At 45.1% G+C, this 27,788-nt stretch overlaps 1 protein-coding gene across 2 annotated transcripts in view; it reads right to left on the bottom strand.

Moving 5' to 3' along the window:
* Window positions 1–27,788, bottom strand: part of LRCH2 (leucine rich repeats and calponin homology domain containing 2) — a 181,624-nt gene that overhangs the window by 6,310 nt on the left and 147,526 nt on the right. For both annotated transcript variants that reach the window (XM_088453038.1, XM_088453043.1), the window contains one exon: window positions 1,098–1,175. In XM_088453038.1, the coding sequence (XP_088309164.1) occupies window positions 1,098–1,175 (78 nt within the window). The remainder of the gene's footprint in view (window positions 1–1,097; window positions 1,176–27,788) is intronic.

The following is a 27,788-nucleotide window of genomic DNA, read 5'->3' as shown; positions in this document are numbered from 1 at the left end:
AGCATTACATAGACAACCAATAGATAATCAGCACTGGTACATTCTGCATTCTTTCATCAGACACGTATGTAGCCCCGATGTTTATGCACATCTCTGATGCACGCACAGAAGCAGCACTGTGCAGATCTGGGGCTGGGATGTCACTCGCAGTGCTCTAACTGCCGAATGACTGACATACTGCTGGAGTTTGAAGGCGGCGACGTGCCAGAAAACGGGGGAGGGGGGCTGTCTACCCCATTTTCTGTGCGTGTCGAAGTCAGTGACTGCATCCATGGACACAGCTTTACTGGCCCCGGTTGCGTGATTTAACCGGATTTCCTGAGTAACCAGAGGTTACTCATATGTCAGATGGTCACGCAGTTCATCCGATTTGTCCTCGGACGCAGCAGAGGATCACAGAATCCGGCAGTGGGTGTCTTAACTCAAGACGCCTCCTGCGGCTTTTAGCACAGTTATAAAGACGCAGCGGTGGTAATAACTGCATCAGTCTCTGAATCAGGCCCACTGCTTGTTGTGTGATAGGGGTTACAACACATTTACTCCATGTTATTTTATGCGTCAATTTGCAGGAAATGCAGGTTTGTTCATGCTTTATAACACCACGTTGTACGAATTCCAACAAGTCACCCTCTTGAGAATATTACCCTCTCTATAACATCAGTTTTGGCCTAGGTTGCAAGCTGGAGTCAGGGCCGTTAATAGGGGTGTTCGACCGTAGCCGCTGCATAGAGCGGAAGGTTCTGTAGGCGGCACCGTCGCTGCCCCATGGCCCTTGCTTCTTGCTAGCAGGGTGCCTGGAACGGCACCACACAGCCAGTAACACTGCAGCAGTGCCATCTGTAGCGCTGTTTGGACGCTACAGACACCGTGCCGTGTATACAGCTGCACTGAGTATCTTCTATACGCTCCTGGTACAGCTGCACTTCTGGGTGTTTGCTGGTCCCGCCCTCTGGGCGCGACATCATGCGCAAAGGAGACGGGGCCAGCACGGCGCTGGCTGGAGTTAGACAGGGGGAGAACCGTATGTGGCAGATGGTTCATTTCATGTGTTGGATTTAACAATAATAAATAATAATAATAATAAGTGTAACACTCACATGTGGAACGCCAAGTTTCTTGCATGCCTCAAGGAAGTTTTCAACATTACGCCTGCATTTTGCCATGCTGAGTTTAGGCTGGAAAACAACGTGTCAACCACATGAAGGTGTTGGACATGCACATATATAACATTATTTCTATTAACAACATTCCAGAAAATAGTGAACACAGTAAGAAGCATTCAACCCCTACAGTTTTTAGTTTACCTATTCTAACCACTTACGTAAGCCACTCCTGCCTCACCAACCAATAATTCCAGTTTGGCACTGCTCCGAAGTACTGGTCCTTTGATGGAATTACTGGGATCAGCGACCCTGCATTCCCCCGACACTAACAGCAGATATAATGTGCTATGCTGGAATAACATGTGCAGTGCAAAGTATTAACCTTTAATGTAAGAACTATAGCAGATAAAAAAATAAAATAAAGGAGTATGGGTAGGTTAGCATCAAGGAATGGCACTCTAGTGAGCCGTGTGGGACTGAGGAATATAAAGGGTTAAAAGCCCATTTGAGAGATTCTGAGATGGCAATGACTATACAAACTACATATAGGTAATCTACTTAAAATACATTAAATCAACACTACAATTCAGAGAACGGAGGCACCGTGCGGCATACAGCCGCACTTACTCGTGGGTTCGAGGAAATCACACCCAATTTTGCCATGCAGTTTTACATCTATTTCTAAAACTCAGATTGAGGAGAATATATTAGTTCTCTGCAGAATTACATTTCTACATATGATTAGAGGAAACGGTCTCATTAGAAAATCAAATCAAAATGTGAACATTTAATAAATGACATTAACAGTGATATTATCTCAAGGCACAAAAAAACTAAAATGTTAAGACAGTAAAGTCTTTACATGTACAGTTGTGTTATGCTACAAAGTGATGTGAACATCTGACATTTCACTGACTAAAAATGTCAGACACTCTCCTTACATATTAAAATATTCTGTTTATAAAGATATGTAAGCCCAAGGACTGATGAAACCTGCCTGTCTGATACACTATAAATGTTTCTGCATCTTTAGAAACTACTGCACTTGAAAAGGTTTGCTTTTTTCCTGAATGCTGTACGTGGAATGAGAGCTTGACACATGGATGCAAAGAAATAAGGCATGTTGCATCAACAATCCATCATACACCCATGTGTAATGTTAGTTTGTGGTTTATAGGAGCCAAAATGGAGCTCATCATCTTCCCCTTCCATCTCCTGTCAAACTCATTATCTCCCACCTTGACTACTGCAATCTCGTATTATGGGGCCTTCCCTTCACCTATTTATCCACTGTAGACTATCCTGAAGGCCATGGTGAGAGCGAATGTCTGCTCTCCACCCTGCCACTCAGAAAAGCGCTACACTGACTCTCCATTTTCTCCAGAATTCAATTCAAGCTTCTCATCTTCATCAAAGCCCTCACCGACCCTTACTCCACCTCATGCATCTGACTTTGTCACGACACACTCCCCTCTCTGCCTCTCCTCCGCTCTGGTAACCTCATCTCACTCATAACTTCAAGGTATGTCCCATACTGTTTCCCACTTATGGAACTTGCTTCTAGGCATGACCAGTCACTCCCCCAATCTTCAAACCTTCAAGCACGGATTCAAAACCCACCTATTCACTTCAGTCTACCGTGCCCAATGCTGTTACCATTCTCTCTACATGTTCTACCAGTTCTAGTCCCATGTCCACGATGCCTCCAACTACCTCCTACTGAGCAGGGCTTTCCTTACCATTTGCCTCACTTTCGTACCTCAGTTTGTCACAACCTTATCCGTACGTTTTCGGTTTCACGTAGGGCTATTTTTATGGTTTATGAGTGAGTTTCAAAGCTGCAGATTTTGTGGTGCTTTACAAATAAACTATGATGACCCTCCCTACTTAGAGAATGCTTCTTAACCAGCACTTTCATTTTAAGTAGTGAAAGCAACCAAGATGGCATAAACTACCGGTTCATGAATAAGCACCCAGCTCGAGTCTTCAGAAAGAAAACTTGGCTAGTTTTGTATTACTAGAACACTGGACCACTTTGCCTGTGTTCTCCAGACATAACATCCTACGTCTGGAGAAGTTACTTGGAGCACTGCAGATAAGGGTAGTTGGTAGTGTGGATCACATCAGGAAAATTCCCATGTACCATTAGTACCTATGTTTTCTGTATCATGCATGAAATACATCTCAAAAGAGGAGGATTGGACAGGGGGAGTATATAAAGGTGAGCCATACAAATAGCAATGGTGTGTGCAGTAGTGATGGGTAGTTCATGAATGATCAGTTCAAAATGAACTAGTTCACTCAGTTCACAGCTCTGGCAAAGAACAGTTCATCAGGATCTAAAACAAGTGGGAGGAGTTAGACACAGTGACAGAGAGAGTACAGCAGCTCCATTAGGCATGAGTCAGTACTGCTAAACGACCACAGGTGGCACTGCTATGCTCAGACTATGTGTGACTGCAGCTCATTGAACATGAACAGGCATTCTAGTTCACTAGTTACAATAGGTCAGTGACTCAGTGACTCATGTGGAGCTGATTGAAATATATTGTCATGATGACTCATTGAGTAGTTCAAAAGTCACATGATACATTCCCCATTAGCTCTCTCACATACAGTTATGAGTCAATACTGCTAAACGACCACAGGTGGCACTGCTGTGATCAGACGTCTGCATTGTATGGATCTGATGTATATTGTCAGGATTCATTCTCCCAGTATATTAATTCACAAGATACACTCCTAATCATCTTAAGACAGTGCAGAGTGCTGAATGCTATATACTGTGTTCTATTTACTCTACAAGACATAGGGGGAGATGTATCAAACCTTCAAGAGAGATAAAATGTAACCTATCAGCTTCTGTCGTTTTATAGACTATACTTTGCATAACCTTTACTTTATCTCTCTCTCTAAGATTTGATTCATCTTCCTCTTATCTTTACTGAACTGATCTCAATGTTATAGGTGTAATGTATAAAACATTCTAAAGAGGACAAGTAGGGAACTTGCCCATATTGAGACCATCCCCCTATTTTTATGTGGAGGCTGTAATCCCACCCGCCCTAATGTTAATCTATAGTAGCTCTGGTGTGCATTAAGTGACATTAATGGGTGTAATTAAAAAATGAGGCAAAGTTTTTTTCCTTGTAATTACTGTATTTTAAAAGAAAAAAAGTGACACGTTATAATACTCAATTTGGGTCTCTCTCACTTGTATATTATGGAGAAAAAAAATTAGCTCTGCAATGTTAATTTAATTGTTATAAACATGTCACTACTACTAGTAGTTTGTTATATATTGCTTTTTTAAAATATTAAAAGATCATACATATTAAACATAGCTGATCATTTGAACAAGACTATAACTCAGCTAATGAGCTAGTAGTTGAAATCCCTACTGTTTGTGTAATAGACTAGTTCTAGGTTTCCAATCATTTCTCTCAGGAGTGTTTCAGAGTCAGTGATGTAATGACCTAAATGAACTACATGAACTGATCATTTGAACTATTCTTTTCAGTGAACTAGATCATAATGAACTGATCACCAAAATGAACTACATTTCCCATCACTAGTGTGCAGCAAGGGAGAAGCGGATCACAGATCAGTCATGTGAGTGGCTGGGTAAGGAAGGGCCATATAGGTTATAAAAATAATTCAAAAAAATAATTTCCCCTGAAGTTTTGTGAAAGCCATCTTAAATAAAGGAGTTGATCTAAAAATCGAGCTGTCACCATTCCATCGGCAGCTGCGCAAAAAGGAGACTTGTAAAGGCTTATGGCAAATCGTCCATGGAAGAGATGGGGAGAAATGGTCCATTCAATAAAAATAACCGGGGTATTTCACAAAGCCTGTGCTTTATGGGATGGTAGCAAAAAGAATAGCATGGTTGCTAAAAACTTACTAAGTATTCCAGAAAGAAAGTGGTTGACCAACATAGCAAGAGGAAGATGGTTCTTAGGTCTAAATGCTAGGTGCCATGTTTGGAGCAAGCCCATCACTGTGCATCATCAAAAGATATACAGTATATAATCCAGCAGGACAAAGTGCAAAAAGCATACAACAAAGGCCACATTAAAGTAGCTTCAAAACAATTAAAAAAAAAAAAAAAGACCCTTAATTTAATCTCTAAGAGACTCTGGAAATATTATAATATTGCTATTCACCAACAGTCATTATCCAGCCTGACCTAAATAAAAGACATTGCAATGATTGGGTGAAGATTGCAATGTCCAAATGTGAAAAGCTGGTAGAGAATTGAAAATCACAATTCTCAAAGTATAATGCTTGTAATTTTACCTCTTGCAAATAAACACATCTCCATATGGGATGGGATTGAAGAAACACCAAGGTCAACATTGTTCCCTTCCGATTAGTGCTCTGTGCAGGACTATAAATATTTCTGCTATTCATCTCATTTACATAAGGACCTTTTTATAGGGGTTTGATCAGGGTTTGACTGCACAGAGCAGGCAGCCATGAGTGGTCGTTTGAAGTCATGTTTACCCCTCCTTCAATTTATATTTGTTGAAAAAAAAAATCTAAGGTACATTTGTTCTCTTTCCTGTTGGGAAGAACAGGAAAGAGATGTCAGTCTCAAACATAAAAACAAAAGTGAAGGGGTGGATGTAGGATATTATTTAGAACACTTTTTTTTTTAATGTAAAGTATTATTTGTACGATAAGGGTGTTCATAAAAAGATCCACTAGTTTTTCCACAATGAAGGAACAAATACACGCGCACACAATATTACATAGTAAATACAGTGATTCGGACAAGGAATACCATTCCTGTACATTAAAAAGGCGGGCAGGCAGTGCAGTACAACCTTCAGGAGGATTCATTCATTGACAGGCACTTTCCCAGGTAGAGAAAGGAGGATTTATACCTTTCCATATCTGTGGACTTGCCCTACTATGGTCTTTACATTTGGTAGCCATTTTGCTTCTTTAGAGATTAGAAAAAGACTTATTGCATGGTTTGTTCTAAAGCAGGGCTGGGGCTCTGGCCCTCTGATCTTTTTTCTGATAGCCTCTTTTGGCTAGCAGGGTGCCTAGAATAGCAATCTGCAGCCAAAATCTATGCAGCAGTGCCACCAGGAGCGTCCTTAGGATGCTTCAGAAGGTCACACCGCTGCCCTTACAGCTCATGGAGCATCTTCAAGATGGTCCGGGCATTGCTGTAATCACCGGCAATTATGGCCCCGCCCCTGTGACATCACACGGAGGGGGCGTGACCTGCACCAGGCCCATGAATATTATATATATCAAAATGGCCCTCGGCAGAAAAAAAGGTTCCCCACCCCTGTTCTAAAGCCTAAAGTAGAGGGGGGACATAAGTCTAAGGACCTGTGAGCATGCGATACAAAAGTACAGAGGAAGCATAAAGCAGCTGAAAGAACATATAATGTAATATTGAAAGGTTGTTGGTCTTTAAATTAATTATAAGAAAACATTTAGTCCATTAGTATTTTTTCACCCATAGCAAAATGGTACGATTAGCGACTAAAATATGGAAGCACGTCCACAGTTCTGAGAAACAAATGTTACTAGGAAGACAACACATCCTTTTTATAGTTAAGTGAGATCCTGATGATGAAAACAGAAGTAGATTTGGTAAATTTTCGAAAGCCATAAATCCGGCTGCTTGTTTTAGAACACCAGCATCACAAATGGTAGCCCAATCAATTTTATTAGGTTGCCAATTACTGTAACCATACAAAATACACACTCAGTTGACACAAGATGATCAGGAAAACATTGACCAAGCTCTTGCAAGAGCAAAGGACTTTTCTGTGACAACACAAATTGAAAAGCTTCCTGCCATTGTGTATTTTCAATTAATACAGATATTCTGTAAGCAAGAATATTTCAGTCAGAAAATAGACGTGTAATGTCTTGGAGTATAGCAACAGCTACAGGCTAAGGGGATGTAGTCTCCATCCCGACGAAGACAATGCCGGCGGACAGAACTCAGGGGGTTCTCAGCGCAGGATGCTCGCAAGCGGGTCGATGTTCCCCCACTGCGCATTCGCACGACGGAGGGAGCTCCGTCGTGCGCATGCGCGAGACCCGGCGAGCAACGGGTTCTCCATCGCTCTGGGTCTCGCACCAAAGGGGGCGTGCTGTCGATGTTGATTGACAGCACGCCCCCTTTGGTGGGCGTGCCTGCCAGATGGAGGCGTTCCCATGGGAGTGATTTTGGCCCTGATAGAGCCAAAATCACTCCAGGGCTTGCGGCAGCGAGACCCTACCGCAGGGTCTCCGTCGCAAGCCCGATGGTCGCGATGGTCAAGACCATCATCATGGACGCTCGCATATGCTGTGGGTGGTCACCCACAGCTATGCGAGCGGCCAGGAGGCCTCTCCATTTTCATGGAGGAGGGCCCTGATTCAGAGCGAGCGCTCTGGTCAGAGCGTTCGACTCTGAACCAGGCCCTCAGACTTACTCATAATCCTGGCTCCAGAATTCTGACGGCTGCGATCCCAATGGTGAATGTTAGGAATTAGGGGAGGGTTAGGCTGCAGGAGAGGACAGTTAGGTTTAGGCTGTGGGGGAGGGGGTGGTGGTTAGAGTTAAGCCGCGGCAGGGGTCGGTTAGGGGTAGGATTAGAATACTTACCTGTATGCGTTGGGATTTCCGTCAGGCTTACGCTGCTGGGATTCTGACCGCCGGCATTATCAGCACCGGGATCACGTACCTAACCCAGGCCAAGTATACATAACATACACCACCACATTTTGTCTCTGCAGTTCAGCTTCTCAGGTTGTTACGGTGTAGTCTCTGTAAAGTATACTCTTAACTCAAGGTTTTGAATTAAACCAATACAGCAGAGAGTCTGATAAACAAATGTACACAAAGATAGACTCAAACTTTGTGATAAGACCTCAGCCAGCTTTTACACAATCACTGAAATGGGAGAACGCAGTCATACTATAAAAGGATATTAGATGCAAATGTGTGAGGTCCCAGAGGAAATTGGGAGGGTAAAGTATTTGTGTGGCTACCTGTCAATGCAAGCAGTATGAAAGCAACTTGGTATGTAACATCATATAAAAATCCACATACTGTAATAAAGCTGAACTCGCTTTTTTTAATGAGATCATGACACTGGAAAAGAGCTACAGAGAGTAAAAGAAACGTGGGAACGCAAAAGATGATCATATTTAATTCTAGTCTTTGAAGAATCAGCAGGATTAAAAGAAAGCAAATAAAATATATTTTAAGAGGAGAGATGGAAAAAAATGCCAAGAATAAGAGATCGGCATGGAAACTAAAAACCAGGTGGGGTGTAGAGGACATTTACTAAAACACAAGATATTCTAGAAACAGTAATAATGGAGTATCACTAAGTACCAAGGCGGCTAAGAAACAATACTTAATGAGGAACTCTTCAGTGTTCTGCTGCACAAGTCTTTGAAGACGCTACAGACAATTTCTCAAGCAGTCATTTCATGTGAATCAGACAGGGATCTTCTTACAGACATTTGTTATCACATTGCCCAGATAGAATCAGCTGCTGAGTATTTGTAAGTGCACCTCTGTACAGAGGGCCTGATTAAGAGATGGACATAATCCTGTCTACACAGTTGAGCGTTTATCGGTGACCTGTGCATGCGACCTAAGGCTGGGTACACACTGACAGATATTGTGGCCGATCAATTGATCGGCCAATATATCAGCTGCACATCGGCCAGCGTGTACAGACGATATGTCTGAACGAAGTCTGAAACATATCTACAGATCTATCTGCAAATCGCTCCATCTGCAGATATATCTGTCAGGTGTGTACCCACCTAAAGTCACACTGAGCATGTATCGAGTTTCCTTACCGTTGCTGCGCGCAGTGAGGATCTGCAAAGTGATTGACAGGCAGGAACATTCTGAGGGTGGTAAATTGAGGGGGCAACTCAAACACAGGCGTGTCATGACAGCTCTTGGGTCTTGTCTCACTATAGGGCTTCTCGGAAGGCCAATTATTGACTGATCTGCGACTGATGCTGCGTCTTTGTACGCAGTCGCTTGGATATGCAAAGCCGCCCAGCGTATATATAAATACCAGCATCTGCGACATATGCATATTTTCGCACAGCTACTGCGTACAAATTTGCAGTTTCAGTGGCATTAGCGGCGATCTCTGAACCAGGCTCAGTAGAAGCAACAGAAATACATCGGCAAAAATATTTTTGAAGTCTGGTAATAATAAACTCATGCTGCTACAAATCTCCAAGATTCCCAGGTTAAAGGTGCAAACGTTCATTAAGTGTTACATTTGATTTCTTTACAAAACAAGAGACATATTTAAGACTTGAAGCTGGGAAGGTACATCACATGAATGTTTCTTTGCCTGGGAACACCACCAGGGACTCTGACAACATATCCCACCTACAACATGGCAGCAAGGTCTTCCCACGATGCAACTAGCCATGTTCTGAAATGATTATTGTAATATGGTTGAGCTCCCAACAAAGTAACTGAAGGAGCACCTAATACACCTAAGAGGAGAGATTATTTTATGCATGACCAAACTTTCAGGAACGTCTACTTTTCAGGATGTAAACACCAACTAATATTCCACCATCTTCTGCAGTATGTGAAAGAAAATGGTCCATTACTTAGAATTACACAAATCAAATTAAGAAAGACCTGCACACACTATATAGAATTACTATACAGACGACAATTTACAGGCCAGGAGCGGTCTATATACTGAAGTCAATAAAAGTGTGAAAGTTGTGATTGTTACCACAAACAATAAAGATAAATCTACAATTTAATAATGTACTTTACACACTATATATTTTATTTTACATTAATATTGGAATAATGAGTGTTATGGTAAGAACTTACCTTTGTTACCTCTCTTTCTTCGAAGTCCATAGGGTCCACAGGGAGACCTTGGGGTGTAGGTGATGGATCTGGAATCTAGGCACCAGGCAGTTAAAAGCTTCAAGCTCACAGGATGCTCTTGGTCCACTCTCTCTATACCCAGTCCCCAAGCCAGAGACACCTGTTCGTAATAAGCCAAAGGCCGAAGGAAGATAAGATAGAAGGAAGACTGGTACACTCAAGAATCACATTCTCACAAAGAATGAGACGGAAAACCGGTGACCAGTAACATAGCCTGTATGAAGCCAGGTGTGTCAGGGCGGGTGCCCTGTGGACTTCGAAGAAAGTTAACAAAGAAGTTCTTACCATAACTCATTTTCTTCTTCAGGGTAAATAGACTCCACAGGAATGAGCATTAACAGAAGCCGGAACAGGAAGGCCTGCCTGCGTGTAGGCCTCTGAGATAGTCATATGAAGCCATCTAGCCAATGTTTATTGGCTGGCCATTCTTTCTTGTGAAATCCATAGAGCACAAATAAGGAGTCCGATTTTCGGAGGGAACTGGTATGGTACACAAATCCTGACGGCGCAGACCACATCCAAAGAGGCCTCACATGTTGAGAGGTCCGGTGATTGAAAGGCCGTGACTATAATTTCCTCATTAATATGGAAACTAGAAACAACTTTAGGAAGGAACCCAGGGAGAGTCCTAAGCACGGCCCTGTCTTCGTGAAATATCAGAAAAGGGGAGCGACAGAAGAGTGCCCCTAACTCTGACACACTTCTGCAATCGCCAGAAAAAAAAAAAAAAAAAAAAGAGTCTGAGCTGTTAACCACTTGAGTTCCACCGAATCTAGTGGTTCAAGTGGAGGGTCCGAAGAACTACCGCCAAATCCCAAGGAGCCACTGGGGGAACAAAGGGAGGTTGAATCCGGAGGACACCCTGGAGGAAGGTGTGGATATCCAGAAGCGGAGCAAGTCTTTATTGAAACCATACTGACAGAGCAGAGACATACACTTTCAACGAGGCCAGGCGGAGGCCGAGGTCCAATCCAGCTTGAAAAAAGTCCAGGACACTATAAATCCACCAGAGTGTTGTAATTTCTGGGATGATACCACTGAAAATATGTATGCCACACTCTGTGGTAGATCCTAGCAGAAGCTGGCTTACGCGCTCTAAGTATCGTGTTGACAACAGAGCAAGAGAATACTTTGGACTTTATGAGGGTTGTCTCAAGAGCCACGCCGTCAAAGACAGATGATCCAGGTCCTGGTAAAAGCAAGGACCTTAAGACAACAGGTCCGGATGTTGAGGCAATAGGAACAGAGTGTCGATGGAGACACTCAGAAGATCTGAGTACCAATGACGCCTGGGCAGGACAGTGCCTCAGTCTTGTTTTAACTTCCAAAGAACTTGAGGAAGAAGGGAGACTGGAGGAAACAGGTATGCAAACTGGAAGGTCCACTTCACTGACTGAGCGTCCACCAAAGTTGCCTCGGCATCTCTTGTTCTGGACCGTACACTGGTAATTTGTGATTGTTTCGGGAGGCCATGAGATCCACCTCTGGGTGGCCTCATTTGTCCACTAGGACTTGAAATGCTTCTTGGTGAAGAGACCATTCCCCTGGATGCACGTCATGACGGCTGAAAAAGTCTGCTTCCCAATTACGAAGTCCCGGAATGAACACTACCGAAATGGCCGGGAGATGACACACTGCCCATGTCAGAATGCGTGACACTTCTGTCATTGCTGCCCGACTTAGAGTGCCTCCTTGATGGTTGATGTAAGCTACCGTGGTGGTGTTGTCGGACAGAACCTGCACAGGTTTTCAGGGAGGTATGCGTTTGGCCATCTTGAGGGCCCTGTAAACGGCCCGAAGATCCATTATGTTGATTGGGAATGTTGCTTCGACTGCTGTCCAACGACTGTGAAAAGTGTGTGGACCGGTCACTTTGCCCCAGCCCTGGAGACTGGCATCCATTTTAGGAGTACCCAGTCTGGGATCCAAAAGGGGCGACCCTTGATTAGATGACACCTCAGTAGCCACCAAGACAGAGACAGAAGCACCTCCGGCGAGAGCACTATTGTCTGAGCTTTGATCTGGTGGGGGAATCTGTTCCATCTGGAGAGGATCAGCCCCTGCAGAGGCCTGGAATGAAATTGAGCATATTCCACCATGTTGAAGGTGGACACCATGGATCCCAGAACCTATCGATTTCAGGCAATGTCCACCTTCCTATCTGTAGGATCCTTTAAGGAAGAAATGGAAGGCATAGGTAGTGTAGCACTTTTTATTAAACGTGTAACATGAGAATCCACCGCAGGGGGAGATTCCCATTTTTTACAATGAGCCTCAGGAAATGGGTAACATGAGGCCAAACGTTGTTGAGGCAGATAACTCTAACCAGGAGATTGCCAGGCAGCAGCCATGTGATCTACTAGCTGATCTGAGAGGGAGTACTGCCAAAGTCACCTTGACTTGTTTAAACTGAGGGTGTTTGGACTGAGGGGCTGGCTCGTCATCCTCTATTACCAATATGGATCTGACAGCATGCACCAAGGCAGGAATATTAATATTTGACCTAGTCTCCAACTCTTGTAGAGGTGAGTCAGGGTCAGAGGCATCAGCAATCTCTCAGTCAGATGACTTCACAGACTGAGAGCTGTGTGGACTAAGATGACAAGACAGGACGCTTAGCTGGCTTCAGGGGTTTCTCACCCTGCAACATGGTCTGAAGGGCAGTAGAGGAAGCCACCCGGCTCTGCACTGAAGTAGAGAAAACATCTACCCATGGTGGATGCATAGCCTGTGGTAGTCCCTGTAAGGGAATGACAGACTGCTGAGGTACAGGAGTCGTCTGCATAATCTGAGGTAGTCCCTGAGAGGGCATGATGGTCTGCTGAGGTAACCCCATCTGGGGAAAAACAGCTGGGACCACCAGGTGGCCCGCAATCTAGGCTAGGACCTGAGAAGAGGCAGCCCAAGAGAGTTCCTGTACAGTTGTTGGTGGGTTTGAGGTGCATGGAGGATTATAACACCTCACACATAATCCTCCTCACTTAAACCTGCAGCACATAACCTGCAAGATAGAAGAATGGGTGCAGAAGCGTGTTTGTTACCCTTGTCAGACATGTCTTACCACAATATGGCACTGTGTATGATGCAATCACGAGTATATAGGATACTAGTCGGAGAGCAAAACACTGCTCCTAACTGATGCTTGGATAAGCTGCAGGAGCCCACTGCCTAAATATGGCAGTGTGCAGCATACAACAGTATGTGACAGACCTCACGAATATTATCTTTTTATATATGTGAGGTATGAGAACCACCCTAACTACACCTGTATTAGGGCAGAATTAGAGGAAAGGCTGACAGTTAGGGAAAAAAAAGACAGACAGGCAGCGCTAGCATACAGTAAGTCACCTACAATGCAGAATTCACACTGCAAATTGGCACTACAATTAACTACACAGACTGTCTGGTGGGCAATAGCGCTACATACATTAACCCAAGGGAGGGGTATGTAGTGGGACCGGACCTACAGTAGTGCTGTCCTGAGAGCGCTGCAACTGCACCACTTGAAGAAAATGGTTGCTGGAGACCTCAGAGGGGGTGTGGCCGGAGGAGAACAGCTCAGAGAAGCCAGCCCGCAGAGGAAAGGCGCCCTGAGCTGAGGGAAGGAGCCACTTGAGTTGGGGAAGCTGTCTCCCTTGGTTGATCGTTAACCCCCCGGGACGCTGACGTGCCTCTGGCTCGGGGGCGGGCTATAGGGAGAGTGGACGAAGTGCATCCTGGGAGCTTAAAGCTTTTAACTGCGTGGTTCCCAGATTCCAGATACATCACCTACACCCCAAGGTCTCTCCCTGTGGAGCCCAAGGACCCTGAAGAAGAAAGTATAATATTAAATGCTGAAAAACATTCTTCTTACAGAACTTTAATTGGCTTTTAGGACTGTGCTAGCAACTCATCTTTCTGCAGAGTTGTCATCATGTTCTCTTACCCATAATCCCTTTGGCATTATTATGATGTGATTTTGGCCTGACAAGAATGCAGGTGTGGGCCATAAGCCAGATGTGTGACAACACTGGATGCTGGATATAATGTAACTAGAGGTAAGAAAATATAACAAAGCAGAAAGAGAGGTGGCTTTAAGGGCACTTTAGAGAATTATGGGGTTGATTAATCAAACAGTGAAAAGTGTGGAGAAGTTGCCCATAGCAACCAATCAGCTTCTACCCATCATTGTATAGAATGTACTGTAAACGATACCTCAAAGTTGCTAGGGGAAACTTCTCCACTGGTCCTTTTCTCCTCTCTCTTCCATTGCTTGATACATCAACCACTATATCTGTCAGGCAGGTATTTTACATTTTTTTACTGCTCTTGGGTACAACCGATACACTTAAGCTGGGTACACACCTGAAAGAGATCTGCAGATGATGGTTGTTCGTACTCACTGAATAACCACCACTGCCATCTGGATGAGTGTCGCTTCGCGCCCCCCTCCCTAGCGGCCTGTGCAGCAAGTGTGCGGGCGGTCTAGATGGGCCAAGTCGTTCTTAACTGCCGTCAAATTCTATGTTTTTAATGTAAAGAGCAGGGAAACATTCTTGACCGCATGCACAGAAGCGCAACCTAATCGATGTCTATTCATCTGTGCTGGGCATATTTAAGGAAAGAACATTTGATGTTACAGACTCTTTACATTTTATGTATTTTTTTTCTTTTCTCAGCCATTAGAACTGGATGAGGATTTACAATAACGCTTTGCTACAGACCAAATGTGCATTTTGGCAAAACTCTATTTAAAAGACCTGAAACCATATTAGCAAATGTGATTTATTGTTTAGAGACGGCCAGACTCTAGGTGACCATTTGAGAAAGCCACTTCCGGATAAATGTGCATGTCTTGGACACACCACGGGTCAGTCCAGTGCACAGGACTGACCACTCTTCACTATGAACACTACACAGAGGTACTTTTCTATTTAATGGTTACTTATAGCACAAGCAGATCGTGCAGTGAAGCAAATCAACTGTTTCACTAACATTGTGCATCACAACATCGAGCTGCTAGAGAGTAACCTTACTGGCCTATATAGGGAACAGACTTGCAGGAGATCGCTCACTTGCTGTTCACTATAAACTTTCATATGCAGTAAGTAGCAGCATTGAGTGTTTGTTTTCTGCCCCTATCTTTACACAGTCTGTTATGATTATCTCATTGATCATACTCAATTAGTGGGGATCTGCGCTACTTGTATCAGATTCACCCTTTTTCTGTGTGGAGCAAAAGCAGATATGAGTTTACTTTTTCTAATCCTCAAGTTTTAGTGGGGGACTCACTTACAGGTCATTCATTACCTAGTACATGACATGCAGCTGCAGTCTTCTACACGGGATGCAATCGGGAAGCCGGCTGACATTATACCGACAGCCGGCTTCCCGAAGGTAAGTATCGGAGGTTAAGGGAGGATTAGGCAGTAGAAGAAGGGTTAGGGACCACTGGGGGAGGGTTAGGTTTAGGCACTAGGGGGAGGTTAGCTTTAGGAACCGTGGAGGGAGGGTTAGGGGTATTATACTTACATACGGGTGTCAGTCAGAAACCCGTCGGGATGCCGCTGTCAGTATTCTGACGAGCGGCATTCATCATTATATATGACTTACCTTCATAGACGGCTCAATTGTATGATTATACATAACTTTCCTGCAAATTGCTATTTGAATTGTGAATTGCTTATAAATCTGTCTCCTGTCTGTGATAATTGCTCATTATATATGACTGTTATCCTCACACACTGCTTAATTATAGGATTGTAAATAGCTTTCCTGCACATTGCAATTTCTTTTTGAGCACGGTCACTGAAATTACTCCACTTACTATTTATAGGACTTTTGAACCAATATTGTAATATGTGCCAACAGACTCTGGATTATATATTATATTTATATAATACTGTAGTGAAGACATTGGGATACTTCCCTGATATTTCAAACATTTTTATTAATTGAAAGGATATTTCTCCCATGGAATTAGGACAACTGCTTTTGATTATCAATTATTTATTCACCGAGAAATTAGATATATGAATTTGATTTTATGCTTCCAAGTCGGATAACAGTTAATAAATATACATTAAAAAAATTGTCATGTTTTAGACATTTTGTACTATAGGATCTAGTGCCCTCCAGAAAATAAGAGTTAGGGTAGAACATACCTTAGTTAACTCTTTCTTAGAGGTCCATAGGGTCCACAGGAACATGGAGAAGGAAGTACAGTGTACACAAGAAACACTCTCAAAAAACGAAGAGGGAATCAGTGACACAAAGAAAAGAACAGATCAAAACTGAGGCCAGGTACGTCAGGGTGGGTGCCCTGTGGACCCTATGGACCTCGAAGAAAGAGTTAACTAAGGTTAACTCTTATTTTCTTCTTCAGGGTCCATAGGAACTACCTTGGGGATGTCCTAAAGCAGTTCCCTTAAAGGTGGGGATGCTCCTGAGCAGAAAGGAGAATCTGCTGCCCAAAGGAAGCATCCTAGGAGGCAAAAGTATCAAATGCATAGAATTTGATGCAAGTGTGAAACGAAGGCCAAGTCGCTCCCTTTGCACAATTGTTCTGCAGAGGCGCCATGGCTAAACGCCCACGATGGTCCCACAGACCGAGTAGAATGTGCTGTCACAGTGTTTGGAACAGGGAGATGAGCCTGAGTATACACATGAGAAATAGTCATACGCAGGCACCGAGCCAGAGTCTGTTTGTTAGCTGGCCAGCCTAGTTTAAGAAAGCCATATAACACAAAAAATGCATCAGATTTCCTGATGGAGCTGGTACGATCCATGTAGATACGAAGAGCTCGAACCACATCCAGTGAAGCTTCACCTACAGAAAGGACAGAAGACAAAGGCTGAGACTACAAAATTCTTAATTTATATGAAAACGGGATACCACCTTTGGAGGTTAACCCGCCCTTGTACGGAGGACAGCTCTGTTTTGATGAAAAATAAAAATGGAGAGCGACATGAAAGTGCTGCCAAATCAGAAACTCTGCGAGCTGAGGAGATAGCAAGGAGAAAAAGGGTCTTCGCTGTCAACCTTTTGGAGGTTCACTGCGTCGGAGGATTCAAAGGGGGGAGCCTGCAGCTCCCTGAGAACTAAGGATAAATCACATGGTGCCACTGGAAAGACAAATGGAGGTTGCAGATGAAGAACACCCTGAAAAAAATGTTCTAACGTCTGGCACAGTGGCAATTCTGCACTGGAACCAAACTGACAATGCAGAAACCTGAACTCTCAATGTAGCCAGATGAAGACTTAAGTCTAGTCGAGCCTAAAGAAAAGCAAGAACTCGGGAGACCCTGAAAACCTTAGGGTCATATTTTCTGTGGTAACACCAATGAAAAAAAGAATGCCAAATCCTGTGATCGATGCGGGCTTTCTTGCCCTAAGCATTGTCTGACTCAAGAGCCATGCCGTCAAAGCCAGCCGAGATAGATCCGGATATAGACAGGGACCCTGCACTAGCAAATCCGGCCGTAGAAGAAGTGGACTGTCTATGGATAGACATGTCAGACCAGTGAACTAATGTCTCCTGGGCCAGGCAGGAGCTATTAGTATCATCCTGACACCTTTTTGCTTGAATTTTCTAACAACCCTTGGGAGAAAGGAGAGATCGGAGGAAACAGGTATTCCAACCTGAAGTCCCACCTCACCGCCAGAGAGTCCACGAAGGCGGCTGAGGGGTCCCTTGTTCTGGACCCATACCTGGGGACCTTGTGGTTGTGACGTGATGCCATGAGGTCTATGTCCGGTAGTCCCCACTTGTCCACCAGGCACTGAAAGACATCCAGACGAAGAGCCCATTCTCCGGCGTGTATGTCCTGACGACTTAGAAAGTTCGCGTCCCAGTTGAGGATTCCTGGGATGAATATTGCAGAGATTGCTGGAAGATGGCATTCTGCCATTACCAGAATGTTCGCCACTTCCCTCATAGCTGCTGGACTTCGTGTGCCTCCCTGATGGTTGATGTAGGCCCTTGTGGTTGCATTGTCGGACTGAAACTGGACAGGCCTGCCGTGAAGGAGGTCCTGCGCCAGAACGAGCGCCCTGTGCACCGCACGAAGCTCCAAAATATTTAGGGGCATGTGACTTACCTAAGCTGTCCATCTTCCCTGAAAAGGTGTGATGACCTGTCACCGCGTCCTATCCTCGCAGACTTGCATCTGTGGTGAGGAGCACCCAATTTGGGATCCATAATGGGTGACCCGTGTCTAAAGGAGTCATCTGCAGCCACCACGCAAGGGAGAGGCGTACTTCTGGTGAGATGAGGATCATTTGAGACTATCAGATGATACTGACCATCCCAATGAGACAGAATCCATCGTTGCAGTGTCCTGGAACGGAATTGGGCATAAGCCTCCATGTTGAAGGTGGATACCATGGACCCCAGTACCTGAATTGCTAAGTGAATTGACACTTTCTGATTGTGGAGCAGTTTGCGTACCTATACTTGTAGGGCAGCAATCTTGTCCACTGGTAAAAGAATCCTTTGCCCCAGAGAATCCAGCAGCGCCCCCAAATGTACCATCTGCTGAATTGGAGAAAAAGAAGACTTTTTCCAATTGATTATCCAGCCGTGCTCTTGCAGACAGGCAATGGTCAGTTGGAGATGGTGTTGTAAAACCTCCGGATAATGTGCCAATATCTGGAGGTTGTCTAAGTATGGTAGTATCCTGACTCCTTGTCGCCTGAGATGAGCCACCATGACTTCCATAATCTTTGTGAATACCGAGGTGCTGTAGACAGACCGAAGGGCAGAGCCTGAAATTGATAATGTTGCTGACCTACGGCAAACCTCAAACTTTTGGTGAGTTTGTGCAATAGGTACATGCAGATACGCATCCTGTATGTCTAGGGAAACCATGAAATCTCCAGGCTCCATTGCTAGCATAATTGACCGTAGGGTTTCCATATGGAATTTGGGTAAATTCAGAATAGGTGCGAATCAGAAATAAATTTGAATAATAACCCCTTCCCTGTTGCATCACAGGAACGGGGATTATAACCCCTGACCTCAGGAGGGCCCAAATAGCTTCTTGGAGGGCCAAGGCCTTGACTGGGTCGGAAGGGAGAGTTGGACAAAATAACTTCTGAGGGGAATGCCTAAGGAACGTGAGAGCATACCCATGAGGGACCACTTCTCGAACCCAAGCATCTATAGTGGTTTGATGCCAGTGGTAAGAAAACTGGAGAAGTTGGACTCCTACCCCGAGATCCCGGCTCCATCAGGCAGCGGGCTTAACGTCCTGCTTGGAAGTTGGACATTTGACTGACCAGGATTTCCTGGTCTGCGTTTTCTTGTGGGAAATATCCTGTCTAGAGAAAGACTGTCAATACAGCAGCTAGCATTAAAGTCATATACAACGCAACTATAATTTCATATGCTAATGGGCTCTGAATCAACTAACCAACCCCCATGGGCTTGGTAGGATATAGAGCACTGTATACCTGACCCAAGGGAGAGGCGTACAGAGAGACTGACCTTTACATCTGAGAACCAACGGCTTTCAGCAGCGCACCATAGGTGAACTGCGAGCGTCCCAATACACGAGGTGGTCATAAATAAACCAGACGTGGGAACCCACACAGGGAGTTGAGTCTGGGTTGGGGGAGGACCGGCAATGGTACGCAATTTTGGCGGCCAGGTACGCAATTTTGGCGGCCAGGTACGCTGGCCTCACAGTAGTAGACGCTTACTAGTGCGTCTACTACACTTTCCCGGCATCAGACGATAAGGCCCCTGGGGCCTTAGTGAGGCACTCTGACGAGCCCTTCACCCGCAGCAGCCTCCGATGTGTCTCCTACCGGAAGCCAGGACTGCAGCGCACGATTCCCGGCAAGCGAGGATTCGTCTTACCTTGTCATCTCCTTGGATAAGATTGCAGTCCGGGTCCCAGCGTCGCTGCTAGCTAAGCTTCGCTGAGACCCGCCGAAATCCCCAAGGCCCATTCACAAGCTGCCGTTTCTGCATCAGCGGAGGTAGTAGGAGTCGTAGTACATGCGTCTCTTTGGACGCTTAGTACTAACTCAACTCAGTAGTATAAATAAAAATAAAAAAATCAGAGTTATGGTATAACATACCTTAGATAACTCCTTTTCTTCGAGGTCCATAGAGTCCACAGAATCTACCTTGGGGTATGTAGTGGAAACGATCCATTGCACCAAACAGCTCTAGCTTTGGAGCTCCCAGCATGCATCAGTCCTCCTCCCTATATACCCTGCCCCCAGCCACAGGCATTCAGTTTGTAACCAAGCCTAACGGCAAGAGACTGAAAGAGGAGAATGAAGTACATCGCACACCAGAAACACTCTACATACGAAGAGAGAATCGGTGAGATGAAAAAAAGCAAAAGAACAGATCCCAACTGAGGCCAGGTGCATCAGGGAGGGTGCTCTGTGGACCCTATGGACCTCGAAAAAAAGTAGTTCTCTCAGGGTCCATAGGGTCCACAGAATCTGCCTTGGGGACATCCTAAAGCAGTTCCCTTAAGGGAGGTGGACACTCCTGCGCAGAGAGGAGAGTCCGTTGCCCAAAGGAAGCATCCTGGGAAGCAAAAGTATCAAATGCATAGAAATTGCTAAAAGTATTGACGGAAGACCGAGTGGCTGCCTTGCAAAGCTGCTCAGCCGAGACGCCATGTCTAACCGCCCACGATGGTGCCACAGACAGAGTAGAATGTGCTGTCACCATGTTTGGGACAGGGAGACCAGCCTGTGTATAGACCCGAGAAATAGTCGTACGCAGCCAGCGAGCCAAAGTCTGCTTGTTTGCTGGCCAGCCTCATTTCTGAAGCCCATAACACACAAAGAGCGAATCTGATTTCTTGTGCCGGAGCTAGTACGATCCACACAGATAGGAAGGGCTCAAACCACATCCAAGGAAGCTTCGCCTGCAAGTCTGAAGACAAAGGCCCTCATTCAGAGCTGGACGCTCTGAGCAGAGCGCTCGCTCTGAATGAGGGCCGTCCTCCATAAAAATGGAGCGTCCTCCTGGACGCTCGTATAGCTGTGGGTCACCACCCACAGCCTATACGAGCGTGCAGGTTGATGGTCGCGATGGTCTTGACCATCGCGACCATCGCCACTGCAAGCCGGAGCCTGTGGTTGAGTTTCTCAACTGCAAGGCCCGGAGTGATTTTGGCTCTATCAGAGTCAAAATCACTCCCACTGACATCACTAGTGATGTCAGTGGGCCGGCTTCTGACGGTAGGCGTTCCCTTGGGAACGCCCCCGTCTGGGAGGCACGCCCCCAGCACGCCCACCAAAGGGGGCGTGCTGTCAATCAACATCGACAGCACGCCCCCTTTGATCAGACACAACGAGCGAAGGAAAGTCCTTCACTCGTCACGTCTCGCGCATGCGCACGACGGAGCTCCCTCCGTCGTGCGCATGCTCAGTGCACAGCATCGACCCACTTGCGAGCGGACAGCCGCTCGCGAGTGGGTCTGAATCAGGCCCAAAGTCCGGAACTAAAATCTCCTCATACATATGGAAATGGGAAGCCACCTTTGGAAGGTAACCCACCTTAGTACGGAGGACAGCTCTATTTTGATGGAAAATCAAATATGGAGAGCGACATGACAGAGCTGCCAAGTCAGAAACACTACGAGCCAAGGCGATAGCGAGAAGAAAAAGTGTCTTCAAATCAACCATCTTACGTCCACCGTATCCAGAGGTTCAAAGGGAACAATCTGTAATGCCCTGAAAACCAAAGTCAAATCCCACGGTGCCACCGGAAGGACAAATGGAGGTTGCAGCCGGAGAACCCCCTGCAAGAATGTTCTAACATCCGGCAGAGAGGCAATTCTGTATTGGAACAAAACTGACAATGCAGAAACACCTGAACTCTCAAGGTAGCCAGGCGAAGACCTAAGTCTAATCCTGCCTGCAGAAAAGCAAGTATTCTTGCAACCTTGAAAATCTTAGGGTCATATTTTCTGTGATCACACCAAAGAAAAAAATAATGCCAAATTATGTGATAGATGCAGGCGAAAGCAGGCTTCCTTGCCCTCAGCATAGTCTGAATCACAGAGGCCGAAAAACCTTTGGCCTTGAGGATGGCAGAATCAAGAGCCATGCCGTCAAAGCCAGTCGAAGTAAATCCTGATAAAGGCAGGGACCCTGCACCAGCAGATCTGGCCGTAGAGGAAGTGGACTGTCTATGGATAGACAAGTCAGGTCGGAGAACCAATGCCTCCTGGGCCAGGCAGGGGCTATTAGTATTATCCTGCTTGAACTTTCTAACAACCCTTGGGAGGAGGGAGATTCGGGAAAACAGGTATGCCAACCTGAAGTCCCATCTCACCGCCAGAACGTCCACAGAGGCGGCTGAGGGGTCCCTTGTTCTGGACCCGTACCTGGGGACTTTGTGATTGTGACGTGACGCCATGAGGTCTACATCCGGTACTCTCCACTTGTCCAACAGGAGTTGAAGACATCCGGATGAAGAGCCCATTCTCCGGCGTATGTGTCCTGGCCCACAGCAAAATTTCCGACACTTCCTTCATGGCTGCCAGACTTAGTGTGCCTCCTTGATGGCTGAGGTAGGCAACTGCTGTTGCGTTGTCGGACTGAATCTGGACAAGCTTGCCTTGTAGGAGGTACTGCGCCAGTATGAGTGCTCTGTGCACTGCACGAAGCTCTAAGATATTTATTGGTAGGAGACTTTCCTGAACCATCCACCTTCCCTGAAAGGTGTGCTGGCCAGTCACTGCTCTCCATCCTCACATACTTGCATCTGTGGTGAGGAGTACCGTATCCAGGACCCATAATGGACGACCCATGTTTAAATAAGTCGTCTCCCGCCACCAAGCGAGGAAGAGTCGAACTTCTGGCGAGATGCAGATCATCTAAGCCTTTATCGGATGATACTGACCATCCCAATGAGCCAGAATCCAATTCTGGAGGCACCTGGAGTGGAACTGGGCATAAGCTACCATATTGAATGTGGATACCATGGAGCCCAGAACCTGCATTGCCAAATGTATTGACACTCTCTGCTAGCAGAGAAGACTGCGCACATGAGACTGTAGTGCCACAACCTGAGAGGTTATATTCCTTGTAGCATGAAAATGCTTCCCAGGAGTACTCCATGCCTCAGACATAAGATTTGTCAGTTGCTCAGACTGAAGAAAATCATCTTTAGCCACCTTATGACGCCTAAAGACCACCCTGGTTGTTGGTGGGACCACCTCTTCCTCTATACAGAGGACAAATCTAACAGTTCTCACCAGAGAGGGGACAACCACAAGAGACTGATAGAGTTCTGGATCTTACTCAGCGGAAGAAGACAGAGTATCAGAGTCTGAAGAGTAGTCCAGGTCATCATGAGGCAACTGATATGAAGCGCTCTTATGCCCCTGCTTTGACGCCACCTGTCTATCTGGTTGCTGAGGAGCTATAGTCAGCGGCGTACTCTGACTAGAGTGAGCAGTAGAATCAACCCAACAGGGATTCATGGGGGGCATATACATAGAAGGATGCCACTGCTCTGAATACCCCATAGCATGGGGAAGTACCACAACCAGAGCCCTCGCTTCTGAGACTTTGTCCACTAAGTGCAACAAAACCTGATAACACCCAGGTGGTTCTAGCGCTGGAGCTCTAGATGTACTGGCTTTTTACAACAGAGGCTACACAATCCATCTAGGTTAACGGCCTGCCAAACAAGACACACATGATCTGAGTACTGACATATCAACCTTCACCTTTAGACATGACAAATGTATAAATGGTATAATGTGTACAGCATAAATGCAATGTGACTCCCTTATCAATGAAACCCCCCACACCTTTCAGAGGGATGAGGAGAAACACAGTGATAGGTATAACTGACATTTTGAAAAACAAAACGGCATTATAAACACAGCAGCTAGCATTAAAGTCACATACAATGCATAAATACGCACAATTGCTATTGCAAATGGTATTCTATATCCTACCATTACCCCTCCGGGGCTGGCTAGTTGATTCAGAGTGCTATATACCAGGTCCAAGGGAGAGGTATACAGGGAGACAGACCAACCTCTGAGACCAACCGCTACAGCAGTACAAACGCGATCTGCGAGAGTCAAATATAGCAAACCAGACGCTGAACTCCGTACCGGAAGTTGCATCTGGTTTGGGGGAGGAGCGGCCGGGGAAGCACCTTATCTCCCTAAGCAGCGAGTTTGACGGCACGGGTACACTGACCTCATAGTAGTAGCCGCAATCCGGACCTCAGCACAGGCGCGAGCAAAGCCACGTTGAGGCTCGCTGAGAACCTCAGGGCATATAGCGGTGCTGGCGTTTTTGGCCCCGGTGGAGATAGTAGGAGTCGCAGTACCTGCGTCTTTACCGGCACCTGGTACTGCTAAACTCGGTAGTTTAAAAACTACCGTAAGTAAATCATAAAATAAAAAAAGCCTGGGACTGCCTAGGCCGTCCCGCTGTATAACAGGTGCGTCTGGATACTTGCCGTGCACTAAACAAAAAAACTGAATGCCTGTGGCTGGGGGCGGGGTATATAGGGAGGAGGACCGATGCATGCTGGGAGCTACAAAGCTAGAGCGGTTTGGTGCAATGGATTGTTTCCACTACATACCCCAAGGTAGATTCTGTGGATTCTATGGACCCTGAAGAAGAAAACCAAAAGGTAAATCAAAAAATAAAAAAGCCTAGGACTGCCTAAGCAGTCCTGCTGTTATAAGAGGTGCGTCTGGACATTTGCCGAGCACCAAACAAAAAAACTGAATGCCTGTGGCTGGGTATATAGGGAAAAGGCCCTATGCATGCTGGGAGCTTGAACTGGATTACTCCAACTATATACCCCAAGGTAGTTCCTGTGGACCCTGAAGAAAAAGTACTTTTCTGTTTTTTTTCCATAGTACTGCTTTTACTCTCAGGGGAACACCTATCAAAACTATAGTTCAGCCCTGCGGGCCATTTATTTATATTACAGTGGAGTTTCCTGTACATATCACTTCTAACTCATTTTAGGGTTAATGCCAGTGCCTGGGTTCTTTCCCCCTTTTACCTTCCCTTTGGAAGCAATTTGGATGAGGATTTACAATAAAGCTTTATTATAGACCAAATGTGCGTTTTGACAAAACGGTTTGAAAGAGCTGAAACCATACTAGAAAATGTGATCTATTATTTAGAGAAGGCCAGACTCTAAAAACAGTTAAAATAAACCACTTCAATTACTACTCGAATGCTGGTAAAGAGGGTACGTCATTCTATTCCAGCATCTAAAGCCGCATACACCCTAGACGATAACGATATCATTAATCGCGTTCAATATCGTCCAGTGTGTATGTAAGACATAGTTAACAATGCACGCTCCTGCGGATCGTTAACAAGGTCTTTCATTGCCCGTACTTGATGGGCAACCTGACGATATAGTCAGGTTCTGCAAGTACGGGGATGAGGGAGGGTGCCATCAGTGAATGATATCGTTAACGATATCATTCAGTGTGTATGCTCAATATCGTTAACGACATTGAGCACGGCAGTGCAGAGAAAACACTTAACGAGCCTTAAGTAATGAGCTTTCATCTCTGTATGCAAAAATACCTGTTGCTTTCTCTCCACATGTACTTTCCAAAACATTCTTCAGCATTGATCCAATGACCAACATGTTCACCATTGTTTTGCTCTCTGCACACATTAATGACCTATTATGATCATTTATGTATATATAGAGCTAGATCCCATTTTACACTACAGATATGTCTACATACATTTTACCTCTGTGCCCTACAAGTCACGTTAAACGTGTGAGCGCCGTGCAACTTAGTAGCGCAGAGCATCTTTTTGTGCAACTCTACCTCCAAATGCGTTTCATTCACAAAATGATGCGAATAGCACACAAGCAGTTTATGCTGATTAAAATGATATGCAGCATGCCAATATCCTGTGTGCGACAGCAGGTGTATCTGCATGCGAAATGCTACGTTACAGTGTCAGTGACTGACCCTAACATAGCATTTCACATGCAGATACTGTACATCTGCAGTTGCAAACAGAATATAGACATATTTTAATCAGCAGAAGCTGCTTGTGGGTCCTATTCGCTTTGCGAATCAGACGCAGTTGAAGGTAAAAAGCCCCACGAAAAGCTCTGCGCTACAGAGTTACACCATTGGTGTTTGTGGTTTTAAATTTCTTTTAAGTAAGTTACCTTGTGTAACTGACAGTTCTCTTTGACTTTCTCTTGGCTGTAGGTAATGACCAACCAGTAGAATCCAATACAAGGTATACGTCACAGCATTATTATCCAAATAGTGTTTTAATTAAAACCTGCAGAAAAATTATCAGAACTGCCTAGGGAACAGGTTCTTGTCTCCTATCCTGCCCCAACAGAGATGATACCACCATTTAAAATGATAAAATAAGAAAATGAACCTCCATGTTACTAAGAGGTTAAAGGCTTAAAACATCCCTACTTCAGCATACAGCCAGTACAGTCACAAGACTCAAACATGAAGTAGGTCTATTCTGTGGAATAGCGAAAAAAAAAAAAAACCACGAACATGCTGAAACTATTGAATGTTCGGTGTTTGTTCTTAATATAGTGGCTTACTTTAGAAAAAGAACCCTGTAAGACCTCAAAGTTGAAGACCTGCGGTTTGTGAATGTGAATAGCTGCCAACATTTTCCAAGAAAGGCTTACAGAATTCAGAGTAAGGGCTAGATTACATTACATGGAAACAAAATTATTGTGTCTGATAAAAGAACAAAAAAAAAAAAAAAAAAGACTATTTTAGATAGTTCTGAAAGCTGTATTACAAATGGTATGCAGTCAGTAAGCAGTCATTCGAAATGGGGGGAATTTAGGATTGTGCCCCCCCCCAGAGGGTGTTAGGGTTAGGCACCCCCGGGGGGAGGTTAGGTTTAGGCAGCCCCCAGGGAGGGTTAGGTTTAGGGTGCAGGGTAGGGGGAGTTAGGTGCACCCCTGGTGGGAAGTTAGGGTTAGGCACCCCTAAGGGAGGGTTAGGGGAGGGGGAAGGTTAAGGATAGATTAGATAACCTGTCGGTGTCAGGTTCCTTTCTAGCTTCCGGCATCGGTATTACATCTGCTGGGCTGACATCCGGCAGGATAAAATACAGATTCCTTACAAATAGTAGATTTGCTAATTCCTTAATTTGCCATTGACTAATGACTTCCCAGAACCATAGGGCAGACCTGGAAATTCTAAACTACAGTATGTAATAGTTTATTAGTACCAGATCTATGTACACCAAATAGTACTTGCATTAGTCAACGATCTGTGTGGGAATGAATTTCTCGCTATGCAGCTTGATTATATAAAGTATGCATGGCAACCAAACACTGTGGAAACCGCAATGTGAGTGCAATTATCTTGTAAATATGAAGATTCCTCAGAAACTAACCACACTTAAGCTGGGTACACACAGACATATATATTGGCCGTTCAAAAAATAAACACTTTTTAGGAAAAAATGTAAAAAACTTAATTTAAAAAAAAACTACTCCTTTTGAATGCATGCTGCTGTTATCGGGTTGTAGTCTGCTCCAGAATCCCGACGCTGACATCCCAGCGGCAAGTATTAGGGTTAAGTTTAGGGATTAGGCTGCGGGAAAATTAGTTATGGCAAGTACTTATCTTTGTTAACTCGCTTTCTTCGAAATCCATAGGGTCTAAAGGGAGACCTTGGGGTGTAGGTGATGGGAACCAATCCGGGCACCACGCAGTTAAAGCTTTAGCTCCCAAGATGCACTGGGTCCACTCTCGGTATACCCCGCCCCCGAGCCAGAGACCTGGTAATAAGCCAAAGGCCGGAGGAG

Source organism: Taudactylus pleione, unplaced genomic scaffold, assembly GCF_031769625.1.
Source record: "Taudactylus pleione unplaced genomic scaffold, aTauple2 ptg000039l, whole genome shotgun sequence".
In the NCBI taxonomy this organism is placed as follows: Eukaryota; Metazoa; Chordata; class Amphibia; order Anura; family Myobatrachidae; genus Taudactylus; species Taudactylus pleione.
This window is presented reverse-complemented; position numbering and strand designations above follow the sequence as displayed.